Here is a 22392-nt window from a genome sequence, read left to right as displayed (position 1 = left end):
AATTGACAGTACAAAGTACATCAAACGAAACTGAGTTCGATGATTACGGACATCAGGCCGCTGCTCCTACTAGTGCGCTACCACAATCCCTTTTCTTCGAAAATTGCAGTGAAGAACAGAAGATAATGCAAAGCACAAATATATGACATCATACAGTTTTCACACGGTACACGTGGACACATGCTGGAATTTTTTCATGGATTTGAAAGGAAATTGGGGGGCGGTGTGAACATTAAAGGCAGACAGCAGATGTGATGGTGGGGGCAGGGAAGATGCATGTATGTGGTATGTACTTGTGAAATGTGTATGCAAAGATAAAGAGACTCCAGTGGGTCATTCATGCACAGATATGTTTGCTAATCACAATGTTCAGCTAATATATCTATATGTCAAACTTGTTGATGGACATTGATTATGAATGTCACTCAGCATTCAGGCATTATTTATAACAAAGGCTGCATTTATTAAACATTACTATCCTTTATATAAAATATAAACTGAAAATACCTACATTTGTGGAGCAAGTGGAGCATTCCTGGTCACAAGCACTTTTGTTAACACCAAAAGTCAAAATAAAGTAAAAAAGAAAACAAAACAAAAAAAAAAAAACAGTATTTCCTTCCCTGTTTGAGCATATAAAGTTGCAAAACATATAAATGAAAAAAAATATTGACACATAAGATTTAATTTAGAGTGACCGTACAGATGGTGTCATTGAATTAATAAACAACAGCATTGTCCAAGTCTGTCTGCACCCTGATGTTCTATATTCATTTTAAATGACACCAGTGTAAAGTGCACTAGTGCTATTTTATACAAAGAAATGCATCATGGATAGTTTTCAGAATTGTGGTTTCTGGGGTTGTGATTGCATTTAAGACACATTGTAGTGATTCTTCTGTGATAGTGAATCCATCAGCACTAAAACTGTTTGTTTAGTCCAGTTTAACCAGCAGTACTTTATGGAGCTTATTAGAGAAAACAGAGGTGGATGTTAAATGAGTTCAGGTCAGATCGCTGCAGTAACTCAGCTGCTAGTGGCTGCAGACATCTGAACCCAAGCAGTACATCTGATTTTAGTTGTACTTTTCCCAAAGCAACAGCACAAAACACAGATAGTTTTTGTTTTTTTTATTTTAGTAAAATAAGAAATAATTTTGATTGATTATGAAACTGTGTTTAGTGAGATGACGGAGATGTAAAAACGTTATCAGCATTCCACAGCAGAAATGTTCTGTTTGCAACAGTAAAGTGTATGGATATAATATAGATATTGCCTCATTCTATAGGTTCTTCGAAAAACAGCGATATACCTTAAACAGTTGCCAGCCTAAACTACAGGGAATTTTCTTTGCACTTGATGGAACCTTTCATACAAGATCCTGCTCAAAGAAGTGAAGCTGAGCAGCCACAGGCTGTAACTTCATAGGGTTTTTCATTATGGAGCTGCATCTCATGATAATCTGGTAAAATTCATACTGTGAATCTGCATATGCTTATCTCATAAAAAAGGCACATTCGCTATCACTGACGTTCTCTGAACTCTGGAGCTGAGAACACTGAAAGGCAGACTTTTTTTGCTGCTAGCATGGCAATATTGGTTTGACAGTTATTTAAAAGATAATGGTTGGCTGACTCACTTGCCTAAAGCAGGCGCCCCATTACATAGAGACAGTGTACACTGTGAAAATGTAAAGACTTCAACATGGAACAGAGAACATCCAGAACATTACTGTAACAGCTACATTATGATTAAACATATGTGTACCATGTATCTGCCTTAGCTTATAAGGATCAAACTGACAGTCATTTTTATAATGTAGATTTCTCTTTTTTTCTCAACTGAAACATCATTTGATTGTGAAAAATGCCTTTTATAAAAGGCACACTTTATCCAACCACACAAGCTCAGAATAAAAATCTTGGAAGGAGCTTTTGTTTGGATCAAAAGTTGCTGACTGAAAATGAAAAGTTTAGACATTTTCTATTACCTGACTCATCATTGGAATCAGTTTTGCATTATGTGCTTTGTTTGTATTTTTCAAGTCAATTAGAATAAGCAAGACTGGCCCTGAAACTACCATAACAGGAAATAATTCAGCAAAATCATTTATGTAAGAATTAAATATTCTTTACTTCCCTCAACTCTTCTGATAACTTTTTTTACTGAACGTTTTGTTCTGCCAGTTCACATCCATACGACCTTGTCATCTGTCACCGTGACAACTGAGAACACCAGGGGAGACTAGGACGCCCCACCCATGTTTATTATTAAATATATGTACAAAGAGTACTGTGTTACTGCAGATGCAGTCATTACCGTTGCCTGCAATGTGTGCCGAGTAGTCGCACGAAATGGAGAGCTTTGTGTTACCCAAAGGCGGTCTGTGGTTATGTGTCTTCCATGGTCATCACTCTTTCTATGCCCAACGGTCTCTTCCTGCCACACACCATCCCTCACATATCTCCCCATCCTGCTCCAGTAGAGCCTCCCTGGCCCCCTCTCCAATGACATATTAAAGCTACTCTCCTCTCCCAACAGCCAAAGACACCCCTCATTCATCAGCCACCGTGAGTGAGCTCACAGCCCTCCCCAAAATCCGTATACGTAAGACACGTAGAAAATCACAAGAAAACGTAAGAAAGTCAGTAACAAAAAGGCCTGAAGAGTGGAAGATGGTGGTGTGTACGGGAGTGAGAGGGGGTAGTTTTTCAGTGTAAGAGAGAGAGCGCGAGAGAGACGTAAACATGAGGTGAGTGAATGTACAATAGGTGAAGCGAGAGGGGATTCACAATGTAAGGAAATTGCTTTCACAGTCGCTGGTATCGGTGTTTGTGAAAGTCACTAAACTCAGCCTTTAATGATGTATTTACATTTCAACCACTGTGACATTAGTTTGTTCAACCATGTGTGGGATAAGTAATACTGTTGTGTTTACTGAGCTGTTGAACAGGCCATTTAGATTCTGTACTAGGTCAATATAGAGGAAGTATACATAGGTGAAATTAATTTTTCTGATCCTTGCATCGTTAAGTTTGGTGAGATCCCTGCAGTGGTGTGAGTGACTGATAGTTGAATTAGGTTTTTTTGTTGTGCAGGTGGATGTGATTGACTTGTACATTGAATTACGATAGTTGGGCGTGTTAATGTCTTATATACTTTTTAGTAACATTCAAGAACATAAGCCTCCTTCACCTGGTGCATCTTACCTTCTTGACCCTCTAGGACACTCTAATCACCACCTGGCTCCCAGAGCTCCACTGACCCAACCTCCAAACCATCTGGTCTACACTAGCCTGACTCACCCCCATTCCACTGCTGAATCCTGATTGTCCCACTTGCTGTTGGCCTGATTAGGTTTAAACACGGGGAAATGGATGGCGAGGAAGTTGCAGTGATTTCATGGAGGTGGTAATTATCCAGTGAACAGAAGGGATATTTGGACTCTCTTTGTATGTCGGAGGAATGGGATTTTCCCCTCCAGAAGCTGTGCCTCGCCATCATGACTAATCTTTTCCATGGTCATGTTTGATAATTCCCCCCTTCCCAAACACATTGGCCACAGTAACTGGTTTCACCGTACACATACACATCCTCACGTAGCCAAGCTGTCCTCGTGCGGCTGCTGTAAAACTAATGGCCGTGAATGTGAACATGGTCTCTGCCTGGCTCCGATGGCCATCCAGGTGTGCTTGATGAGCCATTGCTGTGATTATCAGCACGGTGCATTAGCACAGCTTGAAGCCCCTCAAGTAAATCACATAGGAGAGGCGAGCATTTGTTCTGCAGGTGGTCCCCAAACTATGTTAATGGGCTTCCACCTGCTGCTGGGTCAGTGAACCTTCTGGAATGCTCCTGCCCATGATGCTCCTGGTCTGTTAAAGAGAGCCAACAGTGGAGTCTGACTAAAATTAGGAACATTAGGAGCACAAGTGCCTTGCCTTGGTTGGCATGTCGTTCATCATGTCTTCCTTTCTGAGCCAAAGCTCTCTATGTATGCACAATTGGGTGGTTGGATTTATGCACGTCTATGTTTTTGCTTACACATGGGCATAGGCATGCTTGTCTGAATAAATTTAGGTTTCCCAAATGACACAGTCAGTCTACATCCTCACAATGCCTACATGCAATCTAAGGCAATTCTGCTCTGTCCTGCTGCTGTCCCATGTCACAGTTTTAAGGCAGATAATAAACCAGAACCTGTCACATCCACTCTAACTTCCAATCTCTAAGGAAGAGCGTGGTTCTCTGGGCTTTTGGCCATGTTGGGGGGGCTGCAGTATTCGAGCCACAGGGTGCCAGAGAATGGGTGCCCGTGGCATACAGACAAATAAGAAGAGGCAAGGGGAGGGGATGGCACAAATGTCCACTTTGAGAAAACCCACAATGAGCACACTGTGGCCTCTTTGGCGGTGCTTTCATCAACTCAGCAGTTAAATGCCTCTCTTTATTTAGCCGTCAGACTGTGTAGACTATCAATTGCACCGTTAGGACAATCCTCAGTCACAGTGAACAATTGAACATTAGCATTTCATGCTGGGTGCAGTCTACTACTTTGCGATTACTTTGCCTACCCATTTATCTGTAGTCTCATTAGCCTGGATGAGGTTCAGATCAATGCTTAGGTCATATCTCCATCTAGTATGAGATGCCAGGCAGCAAATTAAAAGTGAAAGCTGGGGACTGTAAAGGCCTTGGGTGTAGATTGAAAGTATCATAAAATTTCACTTTTAAAAGAACTGCTGTGCCATGGGCAATATTAAGAAATTGAGCAAAGGCCTGCTGTGTATTGATTTACTTCAACATGTGTATAGTATATATGAACTGATATATAGTGGAGGCAAGAATGATAGAGTAATTTATGTGGTAAGTGTATATGTTTGTGTGTCCTGTACAGCTGTAGAGCACCTTCGGAATCCATTTTCTTATAAAATTCTTGTTTTAGAGCATTAGCCTCTGCTCAGTGATGCATTAGCTGCTTTATTTAAGTTCCCCTCCTCTAATCTGTGCTGCAGTGAGAATCCCACTGAGTGTGCAAGTCAGTGAAGGAATGAAGACCTTGGCCAGTAACCTCAAACTCTACTGATCTCTCCCTGTACCCCATATCTCTGCTGTCATTCCCTGCCTCCCTGGCCCATTACTCAACTTGCCCTATTAAAAGAATAAAGCAATACAGTACCTTATGTAGCATATTACTTAACAAAAAGGCATTGATTGTGCTAATAATGGCGACTGATAAATGCCTCCATTGATACTGAGGATGTCCTTGGCTTAAGTCCGCCTCTCTTCATTTCGGACGTCCTCCTGAACACTGGCTGGTCTGTGCTACTGCGTAAAGAGGCTCTCTGTATCTTTCAGCACTCCATTACATTTAGGGAGGATATCAGAGACAGAGCTGTTGTTCTTTTAGTCTGACTCAGACAAAGTCAGGGTTAACCTGGCAATGACCAGAATTAACTTAGTGACTTCTAAAAATATGTGACAGGCCATCTCGATGACCCAGCAGTAAAAGTGACCAGCGGAAGTGAATGCCCTTGTATTGCGCTGGCATCTTTTTGTGTGGATTAAACCTCAGGGCGAAGGACGGTAACTACTGGATAGTCAATTTGCTTGTCGACTCGGAGGCGGGACTGGTGGGAGTGCAACAGCAACTCGTAGCCCGTCCGATTAATTAGTGCAATTGGCATGAGTTCCAGCTCTGCCATAGGGGATGTGGGTGTGTTGAGCTGGCAGCATAACGTTGACCTCCATGTTGTGGTTGGAAAATCTGGCATTGTGTAGGAGGGGAACAACTGAAAATCTGCCAGGGTAGTCCTGGGATATCACTTACTCATTTTCAGAGTCTCCGTTCTGAAATGTAATGGTTCGCAAAAAATTGTGTTCTCGTTTTCTAAAATTCACTGTCATGACTTGCAGGATTTTAAAATAACATTGTTTGTTTTTGCGGTAGCTTTCTTTCTTACTTAATTTTCCTTTTTCTTCCTCTTGTTCTTTCTTCTCCTTCTCCATGTGCCTACTCCTTAGAGCCCATGCGTGCACTGAAGGGCCCCACAGCCACTGATATCCAGTCCAGGCAGTTGTCCCTGCAGTGGGAGAATTTGGCGTTCAATCTGACACGCTGCCACACCTACTCAGTGTCCCTGTGCTACCGCTACACCACAGCGGGAGGTGGTGGAGGCCACAACACCACCGTGCGAGAGTGCCTGGCAGTGGAACACAATGCCTCACGCTTCACACTGCGTGATCTGCCACCCTACCATGGCATCCATGTCCGTCTGTCACTGGCCAACCCCGAGGGGAAGAAAGAGGGCAGAGAGGTCACCTTCCAGACTGAGGAGGACAGTAAGTCTCCAGAGGAGGTTACAGAAAAGACAGTGTCAAAAACAGAGGGCAGAAAAGCAACAAAAGGGACTTGTCATCACAATATGGTGAACATTTTGAAAAAAAAGGTTATCTGAAGTCCAGTAGTCACCAGGGTTAGGTGAAAAAAAATAATATATGTTTCAGATCTTCTTTTGAATAATCCATTTTGACTCATATAATCATCATATTGACTTTTAAAATTTTATCTTTTCAACATGTATGAGCAAAGTTTGAGCTTTAATGCCAGCAGTCACCTCTGCACTCACTGGCACTTGTTGGTGACATTAAATAGAAAGTAACTGCTTTGGATTCTTTCTACAATGACTTTACCTTGTAAATGTTCTTATGACTGAAATGTCTCTAATGGAATCTATTTTTTATCAAATTAAACTGAATCTATTCAGGTAGCTAGTGGCAATTTTTAATATCCACACTCTGTCTATGTAGGTGTTTTAGAAAACATATGGCATCTTTTAATTAATCATTTCTAATACACTTTTTCAGTCAGATTCATTTTGTTTTCCTCTTTTTATTCCTATTTATATGCATCAATAATCACCTTTGAGCAGGCACAGTTGTTACATACCGAGGTCCAGTTATAGTTTATCTATCAAGAAAAAAATACATTGTCACAATCATTTCATGAGAAGCAAAAATATTTTATTCTAACTTCGTGGACAACAGTGTGATTTTAGCATTCACACTGTAAGCTGAATGACACCATGTTTAAAGGTCAAATTATTCTCACAGAATAATAACCTTGAAGCCATCTTAAACCTTTATACAGATATATGAGGTATGTAAGGATGGTACATAACCACAGAGGTTTAGTAGAATAGTTATTATAGAAGAATGTGATGCCTAAAATGATCTGAATCTTAAAGTAACTATTGATGTATATGTTGCTTTATGCATTATCCTCTGTTGTAATGTATATTTGTGAAGACTTAACATTCCTGGCCACAGAAATGAGATTTACACAGCAGTCCATCGGGTTTCACTTCCCCATGGTCATTTAGCTAAATATTTCAAAACATTATGAGTTTTAGATGTTGCTTTAGTGTCCCAGCTCCTCTGTCTCCCTCTAACAGATTAATATAGAGAGGGTGACCATCTTGACTGGGGCTGAATCAGCATTACAAAAGATCCTTTTCATTTTCAGATGAAAATAACATAAAAGAGAAAACATTATATCTAAGACCCCAGCAGCCCTAAGATAGGATTTTGTGCTTATTTCTTATCTCCTATTATTCCTTTGTCCTGTAGCACATTGTCTGCATGGAGGCTGAAGGAGAAATCAATTCTTCCATGAAAAAATCAAAACAAACACGATTTTTCAGCAAGCGATATATACAGAGTGCGATGGAGAAAGTCCAAGAGAGACTAAGAGAGCAAAATCAAGGGGTTTTCTGGATGATAAAAAATAGACGATGTATACATATACATACGGAGGAACGTCAATTATGAATGTTCTTTCCAAAAGCCTTAATAAGCAACTTTGTCCTCAAGACTAACTCTATTCAAAAATAACAGTTGACTCAGCTGTTTGGCTTCAGCTTTAGCCCCAGGCCAGAATCTCACATAACACAGTCTTCCTCTGTACAACGCTCACACAGACCGTGGGGATTGTTGTTGAAACTGAGTGGCCCCCCCCCAAAAAAAGGGATGTGTAGTGAAATGTTGAAACATTTACACATTCAATAACCAGTAAAGTTACTAGCGAGCATCTGTCTTATCCATCAGTACATTTTAGCTTTGACAGGCTTGCCATAAAATTATAATGTTGTTCTTATATTCTTTTCTCTCTCTGCAGTGTTGCGGTTATATAATTGATGTCGTTGGTGAATTAGCTGTGTCCTTATCTGATGCTCTCTTTCTGCTGCTCTCCGTGTCTCATGTGGTGCATTGTTCTGAACAACTGTGACATTCATTTCTGTGCTATTGACAGTAGAGGCTCACTGTGGGATTAGCACTTCAATTTCCAGACAAATGTTTGTTCTGACAATTTCTTATAGTTCCTGGAGGCATCGCACCGGAGTCACTCACCTTCACCCCTCTGGATGACATGATCTTCCTGAAGTGGGAGGAGCCTGTTGAACCCAATGGCCTTATTACCCAGTATGAGGTGAGGGCAGAATTTCTCTTCACCTTTGAAAATCCTTTTATACTGTATATGCTCAACATGCTACTTATTTTTCATGGTCAAGGAAATGATGCTTTCCAGTACTTGTTATGTTTCTATTGTAATACTACTAATGCATGAAACTTGGTGGAATGGTAAGGCATGAACCCAGGATGAACTTATTGAATCCTGGAGCAGATCCAGTCAAAAAGGGCATATTCTGAATTACAGAAAATCCACAGCTGCTTTAACACTGTGTTACAGTAAAATTATATAAAGTATAAAGTATCGTATGGAGTGTATAAAGTTTAAGCAGTGTTAGGATGAGGGTAATAAAAAGAGAAGTGGGCAGAACATTCTCACCAGAAACTCTATTTAATGGCTGCTTTGTAGCTATAATCATATCAAACAATCTTTTTAATAAAGTTGAGCTTTTATGCTAGCAAGGACAGGGAGTCCTTAAAGTGCTCTGAAAAAAAACAACTAAAAAAAAAAAAACGTTATTTGAACACATAGAATTAAAGGGAAAGAGAGAAAGTATTTTGTGTTTATAGCAATTATAGGTGCACCCCCCACCCCCCATGAACATATTTTAACCACATCACGATTTCTACTCAAACGTCTCAAATGGCAAACAGGGAGCACATTCAGTTGCACTTCACTTTCCATTTTTATGGTACAAAAAAAGAAGAAAAGCAACTCTGCCAACATTTTGGCATTTTCCTAATATTAAAATGGATATGTTCCTTAGAGGTCTTTTTATGGAGAAAAATATTTCTTCTCTATTTGGTGAGTCATTTTTGTCAAGTACCATCGTGATTGGCAGAGATTCACTGTGTGCTCCCTGCCTATATGAACCAGAATAGCTGCAATGCTCCCATATTCTCTAACTATTAATAGATAACTCACATGCGTGGAATGCTGAGGGGCCTTCTGTTCGACTAGATAATAGCTTTGTATTTACAGTAGACCCTCTGCCTGGGCGAAGGCAGTGGTAGGCCTTCCGACCTTACCCTAAAGTCTTCATTTCTCGGCCCCTCTTGCAATGTCGCCTCAAGGATATGATTAAATAGGATTTGCGGTTTGACATATAAAGTGGAGGCTGCACAGGATTTTTTACTCTGTAGTGTGTTGATCTCCCTCAGCTGACAGAGAAAGCTTTATACAGAGCTTGAGAAATCCTCTTCAGTTCTCTCAGATTAAACCATTGACCACTCTGCCTGAGCCCATACTGACCGCCATGCAGCCCTGCAAACCCTCATTCCTGCTCTGTACACAGCTGGACTTCTTTTATATCTGCTTTTGTAGAGAAAACACAGAGGTCAGGCTGTATTGTGTAAGTAGATGGCTCATAATTCTATCTTTACATTGAAGAGGCATGAGTGTGTATTATGCATCATGATAATCAGTGAAGCCTTTGGTTTGGCTTGAGTGGCATCTTCAGTGTGTGAGGTGTTGAAGTGGAGGTGTGTGTGTATCACAGTGTCTACAGCACATTGGCTGCATGTGCTCATTTTTCAAACTAAGTGGGTATTTCACTAATATATATCCTAATGTGTTCAACTTTGTTTGAGAGCAGCAGGTCATTTTTACTATCTGGAAGGATATAAGTGGAAATTCACATAAGAGCATTATACAAGCTGTGAAGTGCACCTCTTGAGGAAAAACTTCTTTACTTTTAAAAGACTCTTATACACCGCAATTTGCAAGTGTTAATTCATGATAATTGAACTTATAAACACGGAGCAGCATTGATTTAAACACTTAACTACGGTTTGTACGTGAAGACCTCAGCCTTTGGCCTCAATAATGTTTTAAAATTAACAGTCATTATACTTTTTCATAATATGACTTAATAGTGCCAATGCCAATCAAGTCCTATTTTTCTAAAAGTGTAAAACAACGCGACCAATAGGCACATTGATTTGAAAAAAATAAATTACATTTTGAGTGAGGTGAATCAGCTCACTCAGACATTACAGTTACTTCTTATGACATTTGGGCCCAGAGTTAATGACCTCTGCTGATTTATTTTGGTGTATGAACCTGTGAAATAAATACTTAATCTGACTTGACTCCTCTCGGTAGTCGACTGCAGCTACAGTAATGAAGCATTAAATTAGTTCTGAGGTGACTCAGGGTTTTATGATGTTACTTAAGGAACATTTTGTTTCTTTCCAACCCAACAACAGATAAGTTACCAGAGTATTGAGTCGTCGGATCCAAGCATCAACGTCCCAGGTCCCAGAAGGACGGTGTCAAAGCTGAAGAATGAGACCTACCATATGTTTTCCAACCTCCATCCTGGAACCACTTACCTGATCTCTGTCCGAGCTCGTACAGGGAAGGGCTTCGGCCAGACTGCCCTGACTGAAATCACCACTAATATCTCAGGTATACCCACCACAGTCTGACTCTACTGTTTTAAACACACACAAGAGTAATTGTGTCAGTGCATCAACATAAAAAAAGGGATATGAGTTTAGATGAAATCAGGACAAGTCATTTCTAGCATCTTTGTAATAATTAAATCTGATATATACAGTTGTTAGTACTGGCCCTGTGCCTTTATTATTTAGAAAGGTAAGGAAATAGTTTGGGTAATTCCCTCCTCTCTAAATCGTTCTATCAAGTGTGTCTTGTTAGAAGTCTCATGGCCAACTCTCATGCAAGCATAAACAAAATTTTATGTGCATTGTAAAAATGTAACTGAATACAGAACAGGAAAGAAAAACTGGTTTAAAGCAAGGTCCAGGCCTGGTTTTATTTGATGTTTTGTCAAAGACTTGTGTTGGTAGAAGTCAAAAAGAAACAGTATATTATACCTACACTGCTGCAGTTCTACAGAAATAAATGTAGTAAAATTGGCAGTTAATTTGTGATTTGCTTTCAGTTTAAGCAGCCCTGAATGAATAAAATCGGCTCAACACTGAGCTGCATAAAATGTTTTATATCACATTGTATCATGGAGAAATGCATCATATTGAATCAAATTGTGTCTTTTTTAAAATGTATTTTTCATGAGAATAAGGCAGACCAAGGCACAGCAGATAAGCTCATCATAAGCAAGGTGAAATACTTGACAACATGTAAAATAGAAAATGAAGCCTGGGTAATGATTCAATACCACGGTATGTGTGTTCATTATGTCCTTGCTTGTCCTTTAAAAACAGCGGTACTTCTGTATTCTTGAGTTTGACTTGCAAAGCAAGACTATTTTTAATAAAAGGGAAGACATGACACCAAACTTCATTGTACAACATGAATTCACATGGAATTCAGAGAATAAAATGAACATCAGATAGAAATCACTTCATTTGTAAAGAAGATTTACAGTTTTCCATAATTCTTGTGGTATTTCATCTCAAGGGAAAAGTCAGTATATATTTCCTGGTTTATTTCAGTCCATTGAGTGACTGCTGGAGTCTCTTTATTCAGCCTTTCCTGTTTCTTTTGCTCCCTCTAAGTAGTATTTGTAACTGTAATAAGTATCTGTTTTGTTTTTTTCAGCCCACATGGCACATCGGTCACATAAATAATACTGAAATCAAACTCCAGCCATGGGCTGTTTATTGATCTGATCTCTGCTTCCACATCAGCCCTGTAAGAAGAAATATTAGATTTATGTGTATCTTTAATGTCTTGTACCTTTGGCAGTGCATTGAGATGTGGATCACGCTGACCTCAGTGATGGAGATGTTCTTAGTGCTTAGCACTGAGGCAGTGTTAGGGCTACTGTAAAAACATATAATGGAGATTGAAGCAGAGTTTCATATCGAGGCTTTTCTTGTTGCCATCACTGCCTATCACTGGTGCAGCATGCAGGTACAAATGTAGACTTCATCTACCATGTGCTATAATAAGGATCTGGGTTTTCTCTCTTTTGACCTCAGCATCTTTCTTCTTTCACAGAGGCAAGAACTACTGCTCCCAGAGTGTTAGAGCTAGTTTCCATTGCCTCTTCAAACTAGTGACACACTGTCATCTCACAGTCCTCAAGACATAAATTAACTCATAGGAAGCAGATAAACACCACAGAGGGGACACTCCTGTGTTATGTATAAAGAAAGATGCAGTACATACTAGGGACCAGAATGTCACTTCCGAGACTCAGAGCTTATTACCGGTGATAGGAATCCAGCCTCAGTGTTTCTATTTCCTTTTAATGATGCATTTGTGCTTGTTAAGGGGATGGGATTACACCTCTTAGGAACACACAACACAGCCACTCCCACTTCCACCCAGTGACACATTTACTCTCTCTTGCTCCTTCTGCCCCTATCTCTTTACAAAGAGGGCTGGTTTGTTTAATTATAGATTTACTGCACAATCACTGCCTTACTGGCTGTATTTCAGATGGAAAGCTGGCACAAAGCCAGACCACAGATAGAGTCCAAAAGTCTTTGCACATCATACTCAACCTCCTCCACTGGCCCACGGTGCAGAACATTCACTTACACTGAGCATCTCTCAAATCTGCACTGACAGCTAGCAAACACCGCACACCTTCAACAGCTACTCCTGTCAGCATCTTCAAGCAATACCCACTGCAGAGTTTCACATACACACATTCTCTCATGCATACACACACGCATATACATTCAGCACACAATCAACCTTCAGACAGACTCTGACGGCCGACATCAAAACCTCTTTTACTATGCTGTAGTTCAACAAACCACAGCAGACCTTTAATGTCAACAAATGCACGCTCACTTTTTCTTAATGCCTCACCTTAATTGATGTCAGTTCCTTTGGCTGTTGTATTAGCAAAAGGCTTTCTAATATGATAATCATTGATTCCTCATGAATAGTTTGCTCTTTTTCCCCTCACTAATTGACTACTGATATTAAAGAGAAATGTGCTGCCACATCTCCAGGGAGGAGTCAGGCTTTACCCAAAATCCTTTTAAATGAAAAGCCCATTCAGTTCAGCCTCACTCCCATGACTTTTAATTGGAATTGTATCCAAGACAACTAGAAGGCAAATTCAAATCAAATATGGAGGATATGGGTGTTGGGTATATTTTTACTTTATGTGGAGGAATGGATGGCTTTTACTTCAACGTTACGGTCTGTCAGTTTCATGAGATGTTAAGGGGCTGAGTATGTTTATGTGGAAATAAAAAGAAAGGACTATGCCTAAACTGAATTAGGAAGACTAAAAGGGGTGCAGGATAAGGAAATGTGTGTTCATGCATGTGCATTAATTATATTTGTTGTGAAAACTGAGGGTGTGTGTATTTCTGTGTGTACATATGTCATTAGCTCCCACATTTGACTACGGAGACATGCCCTCCCCACTGAGTGAGACAGAGAGCACAATTACTGTCCTCCTGCGTCCCGCCCAAGGCAGAGGAGCTCCTGTCAGGTGAGAAGATTATCTCAAATGTACATTCAGGTCATATTTATACCCAGCATTGTTTGTTACATATGCACCTCCACCCTGTGTTCAGTACTTACCAAGTGGTGGTTGAAGAGGAAACTGGGAAGAAAGTAAAGAGAGAGCTCGGGCAGCAGGATTGTTTCCCGTTACCAATGTCCCATGTTGAGGCCCAGGCCCGGGGCACGCCGCACTACTACACAGCCGAACTACCACCCAGCAGCCTGCCAGAGGCCAGCCCTTTTACTGTGGGGGACAATCACACTTATAACGGCTACTGGAACAGCCCTTTGGATCCCCGCAAAAGCTACCTTGTCTACTTCCAGGCAATGAGCAACTTCAGAGGGGTGAGTGAATAGAAGCACTTATTCTATATCCTCTTATTTTGGCTGGATTATATCCAGACTGATTTCTGAAAGCATGGATTGCAAAAGCAAAATACATGACATCTGATATATGCAAATTCATCCCACAGTTAGAGGGAGTTTGAAATATGATTCCAATCTAATTTCGGTGTGTCTCAGTCCTGTTGCTCCAACTGCTAAAAATTACTTGCACTGTGACAAAATGATGATAAAATGATAAAATCCAGAGCGACAGAAGTGCTGAGTAGAATCCATGCTGCCACTAGTATAGCTTTATGGAGGAAAAGCAGTGAAAATGGACAGACATAAATAGATGGTGTGCTGGCACTGCTTTACAGACAAAACTGGAAAGCTGTTGAAAGCCTTTAAACATAAGAAAACAGCATCACCACCATAGTTATATAGTTACAGAGGCCTGTGTAATTACCATGGCAATCCATGCAGATAGGTGAGTGATGTCTAGACACACAAATCTTATCACTAGCAAATAAATGTGCGTCTGTCTCAAAAGATGTGATTTGAGTAACAAATCTCAGTCAGACACATCAGATTTGAAAGTGTCTTTTGTATCAAATGGGACAACAATGAGGACGAGTAATGGAAGCGCTCAGCAGAATCAATGCTGCTACCAGCAGAGTGCTATGAAAAATAAATATAATAAACTGTCCGTTGGCATTTTGAGGGCAGGCTTCAGTATAGACAGAGCTGGAAGAAAGTCAAAGCTGTAAAGCCACATCACCAGCATAGCTCCAGTGTTACCTAAGCTCCCAGCAGCAGTTTGATGGTTTTGGCAGTGCTTTATCGTCTAGCTGTAGACATTAGTATTCAGAATAGTTCTCAGCGAGTGATGAGTGCTGGTAATGACTATCTGTATTTGCTAATGCTGTGGTTGATGCTCTAGGACAGTTGGCATTGTCTAGGATCACAACCCTTGAAAGAGTATTTATGCTGCTGGATGAAAACATATTGAGCTGGCGGTGTTGCTACTTGGAAATTATGTATGTTTATATCCCACAGCTTTGATTCTTTGCAAACAAAGCATGTCTGAAACAGTGAATTACTTGCATGCATTACTTACAGCTAGCAGAGCTGTGATTAGCTGGCATTAGTTAGAGTCAACAGTGTACTCCACTTCATTTGTCTCTTATTTTCTCTTCTGTCTTGTTCATCATTAAATAGTCCCTTAATAATTTCCCCATCATTTCCTCTCTTTCTCTATACATCTAATTGGTTGAGAGGAAAATACAGAAAGTGTAGCCTAAGAGATGCTTAATGCTTTTATCTGTGTTTGTACGACCGCAACGAATACATTGTGCATCTTGGTTTTAGACCTTGTTAATTGAAAAACAGCACAGTTTTCCACACTGTTGTGTTTCTATCCGTTTCCATTTCTTGAGCACACAAAGCCCTCCGGTCTCCAGTCGTACCCAGAGGACGCCACATTACCTTCCCAAATTCCATTACAGGAAGAGCCGCTACCTGGGTGAGGCAATTACTTAAGGATAATTGGACACAGGTGCAGAAAATCAGAGGTAGAAAACTGCTGCTGCTTTAATATTCACAGACCGTGGAGATGTGTTGTCATAGGTAACACAGCCCTCTGTGAACATCGGCTACAAACACATACATGCAAGATATGTGTTGCGTCTGTTTGAGAGTTTGTCTTTTCTCTCTGAAGAAAAATGTTCTTCTTCAGTGCAGTAGAGTTGTACGACAAAAACCTGATTACAGTCCAGCGGCACTGACAGTATTGTTCTGCACCTCTTCTCATACTACCCTACTGACCCTTTGGACTGCCTAATTCATTCTGTTTTCTCATTTTACGCCAATAGTTTCTATTCATTATAATTTATTCCAACAATTCTTGGGCTTTTCCACTGTTACATCATAGGATTTTCCAGCGTTATATCTCTGTCCTGACAATTATATAGTTTTTTTTTGTTAGATGTCTCTACATTTTCACCATTATATTCTGTTTTACTTTGTTGCATCATTTTGTGAGATTACATCATGACTTCTTGGTATTAAAGACTATTACTGTATATGCCAGTGGCATATGCTTTATTTTCAAAGTCGAGTATTTGGAACATTTCAAAAGCAAATGAGTTAAAATCTTACAATTCAGGTGTTCCATTGAGTCGAATTCTCTATAGATGAAATGTCACATATACACACCGTACATAACCTATTGAACAGCAAATGCAGAATCATTATGCCAGTGGTTCCAACCTTTTCTGGCTCGTGACCACCCAATATTACAAATTTCTGGCGCCTCCAGACATTCAAAATGGAGACTTTTTTTGTCTAAAATTAATTTGTTTTTGATCATATAATAGTTTGCTGTACTATGTTGCAAATAGACTTCAATTTTAGATGACATTTAGTCCATATAATGTATATTATTATGGATGGAGGCAGAAAAGCCAGGTGTAGATTACTGCACAAAGTGAGAATTTTATTTCCCTTGGTCAGGATATGTACAGTCAGTCCAGCTTGAATTTCCAAGGCTGACAATTAATACTGAACAAACAATAACTCAAACTATGAATTAAGAAAGAGCTGCAGCATCTGAAACCGACCACAATGAACATTTGAAAGATAAACAGAGCCACAGTGCTTCAGTTTCAGCTTCAGTTTGTCATGTCTTTCATAGATTGTGATTGTCTCTCTCAACTCACCATATATTTTTTATTAGTAAGTTTTTATTTTGATTTTTGTCAGTTACTAGAAATTTCAGGTGACCCCATTTGAATTCCAGGTGACCCCACGTTGGGTCCCAACCCCAACGTTGAAAAACACTGCATTGTGCCTTCAGTTTATTTATTCAACTGTTGTAAAATGTGTCACAAACATTCACTTGGTTTATCAAAGCTAAACTCAAGAATCCATATCAGTGACAAAACTTCCTATTTCCATTAATAGATGAGATAGAGTCCAGAGTCCTTACAACCTTTCTGAGGTTTAGGCAGCTCAGAAAATGAATAAATGAATGAATATCACACAAATGTGTAAAATATAAAATGATGAAATCACAGCTTTTTATGTTGCCAACTTCACTCATGTTTCTCACTGAAAATGACTCACTAGAATTACACACGTAAATATAATAACACCTTCTCTTTCACACAAAAATATTCTTAAAGAGGAACTATGCAAGATTTGGCTCTTTTTCGCTGTTTTTGTAGCATTTTTACATTATACCAACACCTAACCCTCCCCCTCCAACCATGTGCATTTGTTTTCAGTGAACCCGGCGACGAGAAGGCATTTCTTATAGATATGGTCCACATAATGAACTACATACATCTGACGAAAACTAGATTCAACTGACAAAAGTCTGTGTCTAGTGGTAAAAACACAAACATACACCTACGTGACACAAACAATTGGGATTAATAGTGTATGCTAACATCTCTGCTAGCTAGCAAGCATCTGGGCAAAATGAGTTCATTAACGAGTAAACCAGTGTTTTTAAACCTTGGGGTCGGGACCCCACGTGGGGTCGCCTGGAATTCAAATGGGGTCACCTGAAATTTCTAGTAATTGATTAAAAAAAAAAAAAACTTACTGATTAAAAAATATATGGTGAGTTGAGAGAGAGAATCCCAATACATAAAACACATGACAAACTGAAGCTGACACTAAAGCACTGTGGTTCTGTTTATCTTTCAAATGTTCATTGTGGTCAGTTTCAGATGCTGCAGCTCTTTCATAATTCATAGTTTGAGTTCTTGTTTGTTCAGTATTAATTGTCAGCCTTGTAAATCCAAGCTGGACTGACTGTACATATCCTGGCCAAGGAAAATAAAATTCTCACTTTGTGCAGTAATCTACACCTGGCTTTTCTGCCTCTGTCCATAATAATATACATTATATAGCCTATCATGTCATCTAAAATTAATATTCATTTGCGACATAGTGTAGCAAACTATTACATGATCAAAACAAATTAATTTTAGAAAAATAAAAACAGTCTCCATTTTGAATGTCTGGGGTTGCCAGATATTTGTGATGTTAAATGGGGTCACGAGCCAAAAAACGTTGGGAACCATTGGAGTAAACCCCGTTACAATAGCAATCATCAAAAGCACACAAATGCACTGAAATATATAGAAGAGAATTTATCTCAGCAGTACTTACAAGTGCAACAGCATCAACGCCAAGACTGCATCTGTTTTACATGTTTGTTTGTTTTTTTTTTGTTTCAGCTCGTTCCATTCTGCAAAAGCTCGACCAAAGCAGACTGTCTTATTCCTGGTTTGGTCACTCACTCTTTTCTCTTCCTCCATCCTCTGAAAACAGCCACTTTTTCCTTTTCTCTGCTGGTTCTGTTATGGTACATGCCTGTGAAATGAAGGCATGGCTGGCTTGTATTTACAGTTAACCAGCCGTTTGTGTTGTAGTGCTGTAAACCATGCCGTTTCTCACGAGAGATAAGGTCTATGCCACAGGGACGGTGTGAGAGAAGTTGCAAGTGGAATATTCAGCCCAAAAAACACTAGTGGGAAGGAGGAGGGCTTCCATTCTCCCCCTAATACACCATTTAACCATCACTATTACTTTAAAGCTTTATTACTTAAATTACTTTAAGCTGTTCAATTAAGGTAAAAATCTTGCATAGTTCCGCTTTAAAGCTGCGGGAAGCACAAGAGGGGATTAATACACACTTTACTTTTGCAGCTCTTCCTCTCTGTCTGAATCAAAAACTTAGACTTAAACATAGATGATGTTGTTTCACATCACTATGGAAAAACAGAGCTAAAATATCATGGTTAGAGGAGCTGCCATGTTGTACAGAGAAGATCAGTAGAGATGCATCTGATGGAGTTCATAAAGGCGATCTAATAAAAGCTGTAATCATATATTTGACTCCGTATCTGTCTCCAAACGCCTATAGTCAGTGACATTCTTGCATCACCTTGTGGATTTTCAGCAGCTTGGAAACGGAATATAGATGAGGTGAAGTCTGCTCTGCTCTGCTTTTCCTCCTCTAATATGGATTTGTGGCCCAGTGTTGTCAAAAAAGCATCAAACACTGAAGCTTTAATTCTTTATTTTATGATATTAGTGTGGATAAACAATGATATAAACAACTTAATTGGTTCATGACATATAAACATGGGGTAGTAATTCTATAAAGATGTTTTGCAGAACTGTGCAACTTTCATCAAAAACACATTTTTATTGTTTTATTTTTAAAAGCCTGCCTTTAGTTACATGCACTGTAAAAAAAAAAAAAAAAAAAAAAAATCCTGTTGTTTTCACGGAAAAAAATGGCAGCTGTGGTTTCCAGAACAATACTGTAAAAAACACATCCAACTGTAAACATATTTACATGGTAACATGTAGATCTTAACATTTTAAACATGTATATTTAACATTGGATTTAAATGGTAAATGGATTGCACTTATTCAGTGCATTTTATACATCTTCATGGTGTCCAAAGTACTTTCTAAAGCCACCAGGTCAATTCAGGGTTCAGTGTCTTCCATGGACACTTTGACATATGGACAGTCTGAGCCAGGATTCGAACCACCAACCCTTTGGTTATTGGACGAGCTGCTCTAACAACTCTACCAACCCATTAATTTACAAATTTAAAATGTTAAATTGTTAAATGTTTACTTTTTTATAACTTTTTTATTAAAAAAAAAAAAAGCAAATAGTGCCAGGATTCAAACCACCAACCCTTTGGTTATTGGACGAGCTGCTCTAACAACTCTACCAACCCATTAATTTACAAATTTAAAATGTTAAATTGTTAAATGTTTACTTTTTTATAACTTTTTTATTAAAAAAAAAAAAAAAAAAAAAAGCAAATAGTGCGTTATTTCAACATTATGGTCTTGCAGTTTAAACAGCACCACATTGTTTTTCAATTTACAGCTTTATTTTTGAAAAACAATAGAAATACATCATTTCTACATACAAATCTGGTTTTGTTAACATACTCTTCTTTTAAAACTACAGCTATATTTGATTCAATCGTTGACACAAAAATCTTTTCAAATAAACAACTTTGCATTGTATTGTCACTTACAGTTTTTGTATGTTGCAATTTTACTTTTTGGTGTTAATTCTACAGTCATTTTTTACAGTGTGTCAAATATTAAACACAAGCTGGTAAAATGTTCCAGATGCTTCCAGTATCTCCCAGAAACTCTCTGTAGGTGGACTATCCAAATAAACTGTGGCCTTTTACCCTGTGAGCTCTGTCTGTTGCTTGCCAATTTTTGTCACGTCAATTCCTGTCTCTTATTTTTTTCCCCCTCAGCGTCTCTTTATTGTCCCATGACTAGAAGTGGGTGGCTCATCCCCACTAGTAGCATCTTTTTCCAACCCAGTGGAGAAACACACGGAGGGAGTGCAGTGTGAGCACTTCACACAACTAGGCTACTAAGCATGGGATTAGATAGGGGAGGCCTGGCTTTACTGGCGGATGGGATTAGGTTTTGTTTTGCCTGGCATGGGGCCAGCATCCATGACCCACAATGAGTGGAGGAGTACAACGCCAAATCACACAGCCAGCACTGTCCCTGTCTGTCGGCGACGGCTGCCTTTGACTGGTCACAGTCACTGTAGAAATCTGGGCATGACTCCTGCATTGGTGCTGCAGGACTGAAGCCATCCCTCATGAAAGAACGACAATGAGCCAGGAGGGCGGTAACTAAAATTTAGTCTAAAAGGGAAAAATATACTCCTGGGATTATTTATTTTAATTACCTTTCCCCAGCTTATTTTGGAAGGAAATGAAAAGTACCTGTTTTGAACTAAAAAGCTCAGACTAGTTCTGCTTAAGAATAAAACATCAATGTAGTTTCGTATTTATTTAGATAAAACACACACTGATAAGACCCTTCTGCATATGGATGTGTTGATAAAGACTACAAATAACTGTCAGCTGCTTTATGATCTTTAAAGTCTGGCAGCTATTTAAGACATTCTCATCCTGAACACCTTATTAAAATGTAAACTACATTGTCAGGTTACTTATTTTATCATTTAATTATATGGCTCATTAAGTCAGATTCAGAGTGGTTTGTGTTTGTCTTCAGTGTCTTTGTGAAGGGGTTGCATTCATCCCACCTAATCTACAACAGTAGCAGCAACGGGAATGTTTAAGCAGTATATGGGACCCATAATATTTGGCATTTACCCACACTAATTATCTGGAGAGCCGCTGTCAAGCCTCTCTAATTGCTTTGATTGATTCATCTAAAGAGGTGCATCTAAGGAGGTTTTGCAGACTAAGGCATCTCCAAACTTCACATACATGCACTGTAAGACCTTAAGTGTATGTAGCAAAGGCCTGTGTTGTGTGCTGGCATTTGTGTTTCATATTTGGAGCTGCCAGGAATCACCAGGCCCTCTGGCGAGACTGGCACAGCGTGGACAGACGTGTGATGTGCGTCCCACAGACCCAATCCTCCCAATTAACTCTTCTGCTGAGCCGACAAACACTGATTTGCATGTGCGTGTATTGGGATGTGCTTCAATCTATCACAACTGCCTGATTTGGTTTTTTTTTTTTTTTCATCTAAAGCAAAAAAAAAAGATGTTAATGTAGTCTCACTCAATATGCCAAAGCTTGTACTAACCAAACGCTTTTTTTTTTTTTTTCTCCATAAAGAAGCAAAGTTCAGATGAATCAGCTTTTTGATGGACAATGTTCCCTATAATTGAGTCAGTTGAAAAGCTCCGAGCCACCAGTCAGCATTTCAATAAACACAAACACAAGAGGTGAACTAGGGGTGCATCTTTATATAATGAGATTAATAATGATTAAATACAAGCTTAAACAAACAGCTCATCAATAGTCATTCAGGTAAATTTTATCACAGAACAACAGCACTACTGTGAGCGTTCAGCTTTGCACTCACTTTTGGTTGTTTGTTTCCAAGACATAATCCACGATGTCAGTGCACAAAACAGTATTTATTTGTATGATTGGTAAACTTAGATGAAAAAGTAATTCATTCTTAAATCTGTAATTTCATATTCAAGTCACGACAATAATCACAACAAAATCTATTGTAAGTACAGTGAAGAGAAATTGTGGTCTGAGGCCATTTTCTAAAATAAATGAACTCCAGACTTGTGGATAAAACTGACTGCATTTCACGTTTACCTCACCAGTCGTTATCCAGTCATGCTGTA

The 22392-nt window shown here is 39.3% G+C and overlaps 1 protein-coding gene across 4 annotated transcripts in view; it reads left to right on the top strand.

Annotated features, from left to right (window-relative positions):
* The window catches only part of ptprub (protein tyrosine phosphatase receptor type Ub), a 222130-nt gene that overhangs the window by 137283 nt on the left and 62455 nt on the right, over positions 1–22392 (top strand). For all 4 annotated transcript variants that reach the window (XM_030157990.1, XM_030157989.1, XM_030157988.1 and 1 more), the window contains exons 8-12: positions 6026–6343; positions 8380–8489; positions 10679–10880; positions 13755–13857; positions 13943–14216. In XM_030157990.1, coding sequence (XP_030013850.1) covers positions 6026–6343; positions 8380–8489; positions 10679–10880; positions 13755–13857; positions 13943–14216 — 1007 coding nt within the window. The remainder of the gene's footprint in view (positions 1–6025; positions 6344–8379; positions 8490–10678; positions 10881–13754; positions 13858–13942; positions 14217–22392) is intronic.

This window comes from Sphaeramia orbicularis, chromosome 16 (genome assembly GCF_902148855.1).
Source record: "Sphaeramia orbicularis chromosome 16, fSphaOr1.1, whole genome shotgun sequence".
In the NCBI taxonomy this organism is placed as follows: Eukaryota; Metazoa; Chordata; class Actinopteri; order Kurtiformes; family Apogonidae; genus Sphaeramia; species Sphaeramia orbicularis.
The sequence above is the reverse complement of the archived record's forward strand: the minus strand, read 5'-3'. Positions and strand labels throughout refer to the sequence as shown.